The sequence below is a fragment of the Trichechus manatus genome, unplaced genomic scaffold (assembly GCF_000243295.1).
Source record: "Trichechus manatus latirostris isolate Lorelei unplaced genomic scaffold, TriManLat1.0 scaffold00462, whole genome shotgun sequence".
Classification (NCBI taxonomy): Eukaryota; Metazoa; Chordata; class Mammalia; order Sirenia; family Trichechidae; genus Trichechus; species Trichechus manatus.
The window spans coordinates 80,608-94,039 of NW_004444398.1; the positions used below are offsets into that span (position 1 = coordinate 80,608).

General features: G+C 37.1%; 1 protein-coding gene across 1 annotated transcript in view; it reads left to right on the forward strand.

Annotated features, from left to right (window-relative positions):
- LOC101347326 (ectonucleotide pyrophosphatase/phosphodiesterase family member 3-like) overlaps positions 1-13,432 on the forward strand; it is an 81,916-nt gene that overhangs the window by 10,318 nt on the left and 58,166 nt on the right. The window contains exons 2-5 of the mRNA XM_023725838.1: positions 2,680-2,755; positions 5,916-6,041; positions 6,881-6,941; positions 12,970-13,067. Of these exons, the coding sequence (XP_023581606.1) occupies positions 2,680-2,755; positions 5,916-6,041; positions 6,881-6,941; positions 12,970-13,067 (361 nt within the window). The remainder of the gene's footprint in view (positions 1-2,679; positions 2,756-5,915; positions 6,042-6,880; positions 6,942-12,969; positions 13,068-13,432) is intronic.

Below are 13,432 nucleotides of genomic sequence, written 5' to 3' on the forward strand. Positions count from 1 at the left end.
GAAAACCTACCTGAGGATCATGATTCTTGTTTCTAAAATGAGGCTATTAGACCAAGTGCTCTATTCCAAGATAATTTGAGTGGAAGAAGTATAGTTTTGTTTTGTTTTTTCCCAGTGTGGAATAACTGGGTTAGAATTCAAGGTCAACATTCGTTTGACACTGGGCATAGTAACAGCCTGTGAGCCTCAGTTCAACTGTTAAATCATTTGAAGCATGTCTCCACAGGAGCATTGTTTCAAGAAGTAAATGAAACAATGTGTGTGAAACACTGAGTGCTGTGACTATAACAAAGTAAATCCTCTATATTTTCTATTAATTCTTTTATTGTTCTGGGAACTTTGGAGTGCTCTTTATAGCTCTTGTCCTATTTATTATATTTATCCTGTCTTATCAATTCAGGAAATTATAAACTCCTTGGGAGCAAAACTTGTGTATCACTTATTTACTATCTTTATATTCTTTTAGTGATGTATTAGTATATATAATAGGTGCTCAGTATTTTAAAAGGATAATTTCAAAAGTACCCTTATCTTTCTAAGTTTGACAGAAGTTTCATTTACAAATTATAAAGGTGTTTACTGTGTTTCTGGCACTCTTTGTTTGGCCACGCTAAAGTCAAATGTTGGGTTTTCAGTGATTTGGGGAGTTCAGAATATTCTCCCACTTTGTAGATAGCGTAAGATGGCTTAAGACACACGCGGACTCCAATATCAAGAAGCCTATTCAGAATTACGTACTTACAGGAAGCAATTATAGGGGATTAAAAATGGAACCTTTCTTACTCTCAAGGAAACTACAGAATAATGCAGAGAATAAGCTATAAATATTTGGAAGAAGTAAAGACATGAAGACACGGACACTGAGATTACCATTACAAAGTTATAAAGCATCCTAGGGACAACTAGATACTAATTTTTCCATCAAGTTTGAATGCTGAAAGAAGCAAAGATAAGATATAAATAGAAATATACCAATTTGTAAATCTATAAGGCATGAAGTTTGCCAAAAGGAAAGTTTCCCAGTATCATTTTGTGGCTTTGTTGTAATCCTGGTCTCTCACCTATGGCTTTTGAGCACCATGACAAGGGGCTAACTGCTATTCACTTTTATTTAATAACTGTTTCTATTCACCTTCCCCACTCCATCCTCTCCACTAGGGGCGGATTAGCCAGTAAGCAAGGTAAGCGTGGGCTTACTTGTGCTTACTTACTACACACATCAGTGGTGAAACCATGTGAAATTGTTGACGACAGATTAGTAAGTAAGCACAAGTAAGCCCATTCTTACCTTGCTAACTGGATCATCCGCCCCTGTCAGGGATCATAAATTTGAAAAGAGGCTTTGATTCTGTAGGAAGGTGCTGCGGTGCTGGGAGAAAGGCAGATGGCAGCCATACCTAGAAGCAGAATCTTCAATGTGAAAAAATGTGAAATTGTTCGCTACAGATGATCTAGTAAGCAAGGTAAGCACTGTGCTTACCTTGCCAATTGGATAATCTGCCCGTGCTCACCACTGAATAAATACTACCTGGAAGGTCGATAACCCTTGGGCAAACTTTAAGACTTCATATGAGAGTTGGCTTCATAGAATTTTAACATATTTTCACAAGCACTGGATTAATTTCATTCACAAAAGTTAAATGTGTTAATTTTCCAGTTGATTTCAGAATGAAAACTAAACAATCAATAGTTTATTATTTATGCAAATGTTGATGTTATGCTTTTCTTTCCTAACAAGAAAGGTATTGTTTTTTTAACTATAAAAATGGTAGTTGTAAAATAGTTCCCTAAGTAATTGACTGCATGTGTCTATTCCATTCCCATTCTTAATGGCAATGCACATTATTCAAATCCTATCATCCAGCATGCTTATCATCAGACTTAGTGGATGGGGCAGTAAGAAGAATTCTGTTTAATTATATCATAGTTTAATTCTAGGCATACCATAAAGTCCACTGTCCTGATGAGCTTTGTCAGCAGTAGTGATAATAAATGAAACAAATAATCTTTGGTTGAACTGTTTCTAAATTACCCAGAATCAAGTAGTCTTGCTATAGATCAAAGCAGATCACTTGTCAGGTAATTATTTGTACACTATATTCTTAATCTGTTAAACCCATTGTCCTCAAGTCAATTCAGACTCATAGCAACCCTGTAGGACAGAGTAGAACTACCCCATAGGGTTTCTAAGGAGCGGCTGATGACCTTTTGTTTAGCAGCTGAGCTCTTTTTATATATGTTAAATATTCTCATTATCCTCTGATGGACAGAGTGAAAGCAAACTGCTTCCTAGGAATGAAGTAGCTAATGATTTCACAGTTCTAGAATGTTTTTAGATAAATGATCTCCAAACAGGTGCCTAGTTAAGAAAGAAAAATGGGCAAAGGTAAATGGCTCCAGTGGTTTTATTCTTACTTTAACTCAATTTGAAGTTAAGCTCACTGGGACTAATGTATTTTAATTTGAAGATCAGTAATAAAGGGTATTCAAAAAGTCTTTTTAAAACCTTATTGTCAGGTATCAAATGAAATAATGTACCACTATCATTGTTGGATTTTGTATCCTGAATAACTAGTATGCTTTGAGTACTTAGTATTTACTGATGGAGAGTGGTAATTTGCATTTGTGTATACTAAAAAAAAAAAATTTGTAAAGGTCATCTTTCCTTTTTTGTAACAGGTTCTTCTTGCTTTGTTGGTGATTGCATCACCTGGATTAGGCCTAGGACTTAGACGCAGCAAACCAGAGTCACAAGGTATACCCCTTACCATTTTTCTCAGAATATTCCCTTATTCTTATTTTCTGTCCTTAACCAGTTAAAACCTAGCTCCCTGCCCAAAGCCTCCTTTCTGCTTTATGGAGTTCTCTTCTTCTAGGCTTTTCCTTCTCCCACACTCACTTATCAGGAGCCTAGATCTGTGGTTATCATTATCCACTGCATTTCTGAATTCGACTCTTTCATCCTTTGACTCTTTGAGTCTTCTACAAAAACGCATATGAGATTCATATCATTCCAGTGTTTCCTCCTTACCCTTCTTCACTTTTATAGAGGACTTTGATAACTGGATCCCAAAACCTTTCTTTCCCACCTCCTACTGCAATCATGAATATCTGATTACGTCTAGTGTCCAGCCACTTGTCCTTGAAAGTCTTTGTTGCTGTACTCCCATGAGCACCTCCTCCTGTCCCTACGCCTGCACCTTGATATCACTGTAGCATTGCTCCATCTGTGGTCTCAGATTTCAGTGCATAGCAATCTCTTCACTACTTAATGCCAAATTCTTGAAAAGTAGTGCATAATAAAAGTTTTCAATTTTTTTTTCAGAAGCAAAGAAAAATAGGAGATACATGTCTCCAAATATGAAAACGCCTCATAGACTTTTTGCCATATCCCATTAGTATGAACAGTAAATAAACAATTTATAAGTGACTATATAAAAAGTGAAGGAGCCCTGGTGGCTAAATGGTTAAGTGCCCAGCTGCTAACCAAAAGGTAGGCAGTTTGAATTCAGCAGTGGCTGTGCTGGAGAAAAGACCTGGCTATCTGCTCCCCTAAAGATTACAGCCTAGGAAACCTTATGGGGCAGTTCTGCTTTGCCCTATATGGTTGCTCTGAGTCAGAATCAACTTGACAGCACCCAATGACAACATAAAAAGCACTGTCTGTAAGCACCCTATGTATTGTTTTGATACTTTTACTAAAGGGAAGTATGATGCTTCGTATTAAATAATTCATTCCATTTTCAATTTGATTCGTAAGGTCTAGTTTGACTCTAGTGCGGAAAGTCTTATCACTTTTTCATTAGGAAGACCCTTGGTGAAGTTAATTGACAATTTTCTAGTCATGTTTACACTTAAGAATTAACCCTCAGTCATCCTAGCACAGCATGGAAACACAGTGGAGGTCAAAAGGTGACTATTAGGCTGGGAAATTGCTGTGTTCTCTTGGCTGGTCAGTTGGCCATTGTGTTTCTGAACTCTGGTGCCAGTTCCAGATCTAACAAACATTGGCAGGCTATTTTAGTAGTAGTATTCTGATGTTAGTGCACACGAGTGGACACCATTTCTTCGTTATTTTATCTCACAAATCACATAAATTAATTGCTAAAAGCATATACTGAATCTCTGAACGAACCTATTATTGCAGCTCTTTCACTCTCTTCCTTACTTTAAATCTTTACTCTGATATTTTCCATCACTTTGTTTTACTTCCCCACCTTTATCTTGTAAGCCCTTGTATTAGTTTTCTGTTGCTGTGTAACAAATTACTACAAATATAGCAGCTTTAAACAACACAAACAAATTATGTCACAATTTTGGTAGATGAAGTCTGGCACAGTGTGGCTGGATTCCCTGCTCAAGGTCTTACCGGGGTACAATCAAGGTTATTGGTCAGGCTTGCAGTTCTTATCTCAGACTTGCCGATCCCCTTCCAAGGTCACCATTTGTTGGCAGAATTGATTTCAGTCTCACACTGATTAATAGTGTTAATTACATATGAAAAAAATCCCTCTGCCATGTAAAGCAATGTATTACAATCCCAGGGACTAGGGCGTGGAATCTTTTTAGGATCCTAATTCTACTTACCACACCCCTCTATTGAATTTTTTATTACTACTCTCGTATATTCATTTCCCAGAGTACCCTAAATGTTATTTTTTAGAGATTTCTATTTTATTTCATAGATATATCTTCTCTATTTTCTGAAGATCTCAATTTGAGTAGCACGTATGTGTGTGTGTAACTGTTCTGCTCCCCTCATTGTTTCCTTTTCAACCAAGTTTCTTCTCTGTTATTTGTTTTGTTCTTTGTCTTCCATGCTGGATGGTATTCTGTTATCCTGAAATGTCTAGTAATCACCTGTTCAAATTTAAGAGTAAGGCTTATTTACATTTCCTCCTCGTAGGGATCCTACTCTATGTCTGCTGTCTCAGGGATGAAAGCCACTCATCCTAAATTCTTCCAGATTATGAGCCTCCTATTCATGGGTGAGAGGTGGATGGGTAATCATTGCTGCATATCCAGACTCTCAATCAGTTCCCTGTATTTAGTCTTGTGCCTGTTGTCCCTACCCTCAGCTACTGGGACCTGGTGTCTCCGTGTCTGGTTCCTCTCTGGGGCCCTGGGGAGAAGGCACTTGTGTCTTCCCGTAGACACATAGTTGTTGCTTTCTTCATCCTGTTATTTCTTTCTTTCAAACATTTTTTTTTTTTTCTGCTTCCATTTTCTATTCAATGCAGCACACAGCAGTGGCCTATTTAACTTATTGTCTAGGCACAGGGCTGCTGTTGATTTTAGTCACTGATTCCTACCAGGTGGCAGTAGGAAGCAGCCTCTTGCATTTTTTTTAAGGAGTGAGATTTATTTAAACTAATCTCCTACCAAGTATATAGCCTGGGAGAAGACTGGAGGCATGGTTGAGAGCTGATCTACCACTTCTGTCACTGTCATCTGGGAGGCACCTGGCCTGCCTACATTCTTGCAGACCTGATGGTGCACCTGTTACTTCTGTTGTCACTGTCTCTTCCTTGCTACCTATCCTTAGATCAGGGTGGGTTAAACTGCCCCTGGGTGCCAATAATCAATCAGGGCTTAGTGATTCTTCACCATTGGGAGCTCTTGCCCTTGGGTGGGAATAGGATCGGTATTCAGAGTTTCTCCAAACTCAGAGATATACCTGCTAGTAGAACAGAGCTGCAGTTAACAAAGCTGCATTTCTGCCATTCATGCTAAATGAAGAAAAGTGGTGAATTGCTCCTCATTTTGTATTATGTATTTTCCTTCGTTAATGCAGACAAACCAAGCATTTGACAGTTTGACGATAATATGGGGGAAAATGCATGAAAATTTCTATTTTCTGTATTGAATACTTAAACTTAATTAAATACTCAGAACTGAATTGTGCAATTTTACAGCTAAAATATGGACCTGCAATAAATTTCGCTGTGGGGAGACTAGACTAGAATCTAGCCTTTGCTCTTGCTCGGATGACTGTTTGCAGAGGAAAGACTGCTGTACTGATTATCAGAGTGTTTGCCAAGGTAAGCAGATGGATGTTGACAACCCATTTGTCACTGTGAGTTCAGTGATCCTAGAGCTGGCCTAGGCTGCAGAAATTAAAAGAGAGGATCTTAAGCTACTTCGTACAGAAGAAAAGATGAAATTTGTTTTCTGTGGAAAGAAATGTGGCTTGTGTACTATAGAAGAAGGGAGTATACTACAGAGGAAGGGAGCTTGTAACATAAATATCATAGAGAAAAAGATAGAGCTTAAAACCCCCTATTTGTAGGTAAGACAAGATCTTTTTCAATCCAGTGACCATGGCAGAGACATACTTGCGGTTTGAGACACTGGGTGGCAAATCTTAAAGTTAAAACACTATGAAAGAGGTTATCTGGCCCAAATAGTAGTCCATTATACCAATGTTGTTACTGTTGAAACAACTGTGTCCTGAATCTTTAAATGACCGATGAAGGATCTTCAGAGTGTTAATGTCCAATTACCTAAGTAATTAGATAACCTATAGGTGGGCCTTTTAGACAATTCCCAGCATGACATTAAAATGAAGTTCAGTGTTTTGTCATCCTTTTTTCTATTTCCAAGTTTTTGAGTTTTCTTCTTTAAACAACATGTATCCTTCATTCTCCCAAACTCTTTTCCCCTCCAATTTTGTATTATTTTGAAGTCACTCCTGGAGTTAATACCATGTTATCTGTAATGTAATGTTCATGTGCAATAGCACTTAATGTGTTCTGAAAGCATTTTGTTGCTGGAGTCACATGAACTAAGTGGTTTGAGGAGATCACATCCATTGAACACTTGCTTCTCTTTTCTTATCTGTGGTGTAGCAGTCTAAAGATTTTGATCTTATGCATTTCAGGAGAAACACAATGGATGAAAGAAGAATGTAGTGCAGCCGACCAGTCTCAGTGTCCAGAAGGGTGAGACCGACATGGGGATTTTTACCCTCCTCTAACAGTTGGCACATGGGAATGTGGTTGAAAGGCAGGATGGAATCTTCTCAAATCTATTTACATTTCAAAACAGAAAAGTCATCAAAGGGTTAGGCTCCTTGTAGCTTCTAAGTCAGGCTTTATTTGTTTAATTGTTTGCAAAGTACTTTTATATTAATTTATTATATTCATGCCATACAATAATGACTTAAAAAATTGATTGAAGCATTAAATACTAACATTTCTAAGGTCCTATGTTCAGGACTGGAGTTTAGATAGAACTTAATCCTACCACAACTGTTTTCTATTAATATCCGAGCGCCTTGAATTTATTCTTTCTGAGGGGAAAAGAAATTTGTCCCTGCGAGTTCTCAGAATGAAAGGTAGACTTTGAAGGATGAAGGAGTAGGACTTTGTCAGATGGGCCTAGGTGATGAGCACGGGAGGTAACATGTCCGGCCACATGCTCCTCCTCCACATGTTTATAATGGCTGCTCTCTGGACTTTGCCCATACCTGGAAAGGTGCCCCCACATCACCTCAGAGGCGTTTGGATCTTCTCTTTCTTCCAGTTGCCCCTCTGGCCTTGAGCTACTTTATTCTTCTGGCCCAAGCAGTAGGAGAATGACGGGAAGGTAGAAGAGAGGGAAAGGAATACCTGGCTTTAGGAGGATTTGGTGTTGACAATTCGGTAGGTGTCCTTGATGATGCAAGATAAGACCAGAAAGGAAATTGGTGAAGAAATGGAGGGGGGGAGGGAGGTGGTAAACTGCACACCAACTATCTCCTATTGTCTTCCATTGTTCCATTTACTCAACTGGAGTCATTCGTCCCCTCAAGCCTCCTGACCCCCCTCCCTGCTTAGAGTCACGCATGGCTCTGTATTTATACATACAGTGTAACATACAATGATAATTCTGCTTACTATTAATAATATTTACCAGTAACAATTTTAGTGGCTGGAGACGTTCCAGTAAACGAAGCCTTCTTGCTGTACATTCAAGCTAGTATTTCTGTTTGCTTGTTTCTTTGTTTTACTATTTTGCTAGTCATTGTAGTATAATAAGGAGTGTGGGCTCTTAAATCAGACAAATGTGGGTTGAGAGCCTAGCTCTGCCCCAGCTGGCAATGGGACGCCTTGGGTAAGTTATCTGATCCTCTCTACCTGTCTCATTTATAAGTTGGCAATAATATCGGTATCTGGCTTGCAGGTTGTCCTTAAATTTTTTTGTTAATGACAAAATGAAATAATTCTTGGCATACAGTGAGCCCTTACATAAGCTTCATCGTATGTAATAAAAATAATATTAATAAAATGTTCACCTGTATCAGCAATCAGAGAAAAAAACGAAAAGAAGATAATATTTTTTATACCACAAAAATCAAACACTATGATTCGAACGAAGTAGCAGCCATCTGTTGTGCTTAGGGAAGTATAAATTTATTTAGATTATCACAAGAAAATTGTGACAAAATGTTTCATTCTCCTTTGAAAGTGCTTATCCTTTGAACAGGAAACTTCACGTTTAGGAATGTATCTTAAGAAAATAATTACAAGTGTTTTAGCTACAAGGATGTTCATGATAGCACTGTTTTATAATCTTGCTTTTGAATTGCACTGGGGTTGCTAGCTTGGAGGGGCAGGGAGGCCATTAGGAAAGAGAAGTACTGAAAATTTGAATTTCACACTATTTAGATTAAAAAAATTTTATTGTGGTAAAAATATGTATAACAAAATATTTGCCATTTCAACATTTTTTACATGTTCAGTTGAATGACATTAATTAACTTCATGTTATGCAACCATTATCATTATCCATTTCCAAATTTTTCCATTACCCTTAACAGAAACTCGGTGCCTTCTCAGAAATGACTCTTCCTAGGTACCTCCTCTACCTCCACCCCCTGGTAGCCTCTAATGAACTTTGGTCTCTATATATTTGCATATTCTCGATATTTCCTATAAGTGGGATCATACGATATTTGTCTTTTGTGACTAACTTATTTCACAGAGTACAATATTTTCAAGGTTCTTTGGATCACACTCTTGAGCTCATAGATGTTTTGATCCTGTCTTTAAGCTGCAAGGTTATTTAGATGGGGTATTTATGAAAATAAACATTTTCATCAGAATTATGCCGATGTTAATTAGTTTTTTAGGAAAAAAAAGATTTTCCAATGCAAACTGTACTACAAAAAAAAAAAAAAAAAAAAACAAGCCCACTGCCGTTGAGTCAATTCCGACTCATAGTGACCCCATAGGATTTCCAAGGCTGTAAATCTCTGTGGAAGCACACTGCCACATCTTTCTCCCACAGAGCTCCTGGTGGTTTTGAACCACCAACCTTTCAGTTAGTAGTATATCACTTTAACCACTGTGCCAGTGTCAGTACAAGTCTAAATTGACTTGACGGCAATGGGCAAACTCTACTAGGCCAGTTTAATTTTTTGATCAATTTTAAACAAGTTACAATTAAAGCATTTCTAATTTCCCTGTTTTTCTTTAGATTGAGGCAGTGTTCACATACTTTGAAGTGCATATATCTTAAGTGTTCAGTTTGAGCTTTAGAAAACGCACACACCTGTGTAACCCACACTACTATCAAGATATAGTATACTTATACCACCTTAAAAAGATACTTCATGTCCTTCCCACCTACCTCCATAGACACTCACAGTTTTGATTTCTATCACCATGGATTCCTGTTCTAGAAATCTCATACAAATGGAATCATACCATATGTTCTCTTGTGTCTAACCTCTTCACCCAATGTTTTGAGTTTTGTGAATATTCCTGTATGTAACACATGGGCTTTTGCTTAGGGTGTTTTCCTTGGTTGACACATTAGTCCAATTCTCCTTTAATATTATTTCTATTTGTCCTTTAGGGCTCCATTCACATGTCACATCCCCTGGACAGCCTGTTACGTTCTTCTGAGAACTTGAATAGCACCCTGTACTCAAATTTAGTCCTGAACAACTCCAGTTCACTTCTCAATTTCCTTCCTCATAAGGGCTCTAACTCCTCCATAACTTTGTTCTCAGCATCTAGCACAATGCCAGACTCAAATACTTACTAAATGAATGAATAAATAAATGCTTATTCGGGGAATATTACAATAAATGCTGCTTTGAGGAAGCCCAATAGACTTGTTTTCTAGACTCTCCTCACACTTTTACAGTGTGTAATTAGATGGCACACTGTTATTTTTTCTAAATTTACTCAAACACACTGAAAAATGATTGAATATATTTTCTTATTTTTAGCTGGCATCAGCATTCAGAATTTTCTTTATAATCATATTGGATAGCTTGGCAGAATTTTTGATGACTTGTTCTAACCAAATTTTTTAGATTGCTATGTTTTTGTGCAAAAAATCCAGATGTGAAATTGTTTGAGCACAGAGTTGAAAATGATTTCTTTATATATTTGCATGCACCCTATTTGGAATTTAAAATAAATTTACTGTGTTTAGAGCTGCTATTCATAATGCCTCTAACCTGCAAAGTACCCAAATGCACATCAACAGTAGAAGGAATAAATTGTGGCTTACTCATTCACTATCATGCTAGACAGTTACAAGAATAAGCACAACTTGATGCAAAAATTTGGATGAAATCTCCCAAACATACTGTTAAATGAAAGAAGCCAGACGCAAAAGAATGCATACTGTATGGTTTCATTTGTGTATAAATATAAGCACAAAAATAGGCAAAACTAATCTGTGCTGTTAGAAGTCAAGATAGTGTTTATCCTTGGTGGGGGTGGGGATGCGGTTTAGTGACTGGAAGCACCAGGAGACACTTCTTGGTGCTGGAAGTATTCTGTTTCTTGATCTGGGTGATGGCTACCCAGTGGAGTTCAGTTAGTGAAAATTCATCCAACTATACATCTGTGAAGTGTGTACTTTTCTGTGCATCGAGTATAAAATTAATAAAAATTAAAAAGTGAAAAAAAGTTGATAGTAAAAAACAAACAACAAAACAACAGAAAAACATTCCCTAGCGCTATAGCCCAAAAGCTACTTTTCATCATTTTAGCTTCAATACTCGTCTAAAAAAAAAATTGTAATGCATCTGAGGTTGACATTAATATCCTGAGTGTTACAATAAAAAGTAAAAAAACTTAATTCTTTTGATATGTAAAACTCTAGAATATTAAAAGATCTCGTAAACTACAGAGTTTCTAAATTTGACAGCATAGTTATATCCAAAAGATGGTAGAACGGAATAATTAAAACTTTTATAATTTTTTAGTTTGAGCCTTGAATTTGGTAATCACTGCACTTGACTTCATTTGGTACAGTTCCTTTGCCAAAGCCAGGGCTGTAAAAGGCCTTCAATATAGAATCTCATCTCTGTTGGTGCTTTGTTAATGCTCTGCTCACTGATGTTAATGCTCATGCCACTGATCTCTATTGTAAAATAATTAGCTCCTGTGAGGTCCCTAGGTGGCACAGATGGTTTGCGCTTGACTGCTAACCTAAAGGTTGGTGGTTTGAAGCCACCCAGTGGTACTGCAGAAGAAAGCCCTGGCAATTTGCTTCCATTAAGATTACAAACAAGAAACCCCTATGAAGCAGTTCTGCTCTGTAACACATGGGGTTACCATGAGTCAGAATTGACTCAACAGCAATAAGTTTGGTTTGGTATTTCCCTACTACTGTAAAATACTAAGTATATTTGAGGAGAAGTAATACTACTGTGATATGTTGTAATAATTTCAAAATACTAGGTGAATAGATTATGAGTAAAATTTTGAGAGGTTGAGTGACTAGAGTTAAGTAACTAATAAAGAAGGAAGCTGAGAATTAGACTCAAGTCATCTGAGGCCAAAGCCTTTCCTTTTCCTCAAGAGCACACAGCTTGTCCTTATAAACATTCAGGGCTACAGCAATTTCATACACAGCATACCTAGATGTCATAGAGAGCTGATGCCAAGGAGTAAATGAGAATAAAGAAATGTAGTCAATCAAAATCATTTAAACTCTAGAACTCGAAGGGTGGTTGACCTCAAAGGTGAAAGAGCCAGGTAATTTATTAGCACTTATTTTTTAATGTTGTGCATTTTAATTAGAGATTATTTTACACACCAGAAGTACTAATTGTTAAGCGGAAATAATTTTTAAAGAAGGAAAGGAAAACTTAACCCACTACTACTTTCTTCCTACCTTCCTTCCTTCTTTCCTTACTTTATCCTCCCTCCCTCCCTCCGTTCCTTCCTTCCTTCCTTTCTTTTTCTAGGGCACAGTTTTACTACCTGCTGCATTAAGAAGGTGCAACTGATATATAAAATCATGGGTCTCCCCATACTTAAATCAGTACGGTATGGTTGGAGAGAAGAAACTAGGAAAACATTTTGAATTATAGCACCATCTCTCCCTGGCTAACTCATTCGTTTTTAAAAAATTTTAATTGTAGTAAAATATATTTAACAAAATTTGCCATTTCAACCATTTTCAAGTGTGTAAATTCAGTGACATTAACTATAATTACTATGTAGTGTTACCATCACTGCTATCTATTTCCAAAACTTTTTCATCACCCCAAGCAGAAACTTAGTACCCCTTAAACAATAACCCCCATTCCCACTTTCCCCTAGCCCCTGGATAGTTAACTAATAAACTATTGTCTCTATGCATTTGCCTATTCTGGACTTTTCATATCAGTGGGATCATACAATATTTGTCCTTTTGTGATGGACTTATTTCAGTTAGCATAATGTTTTCAAAGTTCATCCATGTTGAAGCATGTATCAGAACTTCATTTTTCTTTATGGCCGCATAATATTCCATTGTATGTATATAAGCACATTGTTTACCCATTCGAGTTATTCATGGTCATTTGGGTTGTTTCCACCGTTTAATTATTGTGACTAATGTTGTAAAGACCATTGCCAGTACTATTTTCTTATTATATTTTCTAACCATTTTTCTAATTGTAAGTAGTACACAAGAAGTGTATTTATTGTTTTTTATAATCAAACCAATGGACCAACTTTTGTTTTCCATTTTCAGGTTCGACTTGCCACCACTTATCTTGTTTTCCATGGATGGGTTTGGAGCTGAGTATTTAGAAACACAGCATATGTTTATACCTAATATTAATAAACTGAGTAAGTCTTCTGCAATTAGTAGCATGCAAATGACAAACCAACACCCAGTTAGTCATTCTCTGGGTGATGGACCTTTCTTTCCAACCTTTAGCTTTAGTGAATTGTCTTAACCCAGGTCCTCTCAAAGCCCTGATGCCTTATCACTCCTTTTGCTAGGGAGTATGTTTTCATACTTGTTGGCTCCTCCTCCTTTTTTAGTAACATGTTCATCTCTTTGTCTATTTTTACTTGTTTGTATTTGAATATAACTTCTGTCCTATGGAAATCTGTTCGTATATACTGGCTCAAAAGTGGCATATGTCAGAACTGGTTTCTAAGTCTCAGCAAAATAGATACGACTAGCAAGGACAGAATCCTGAGGTAAT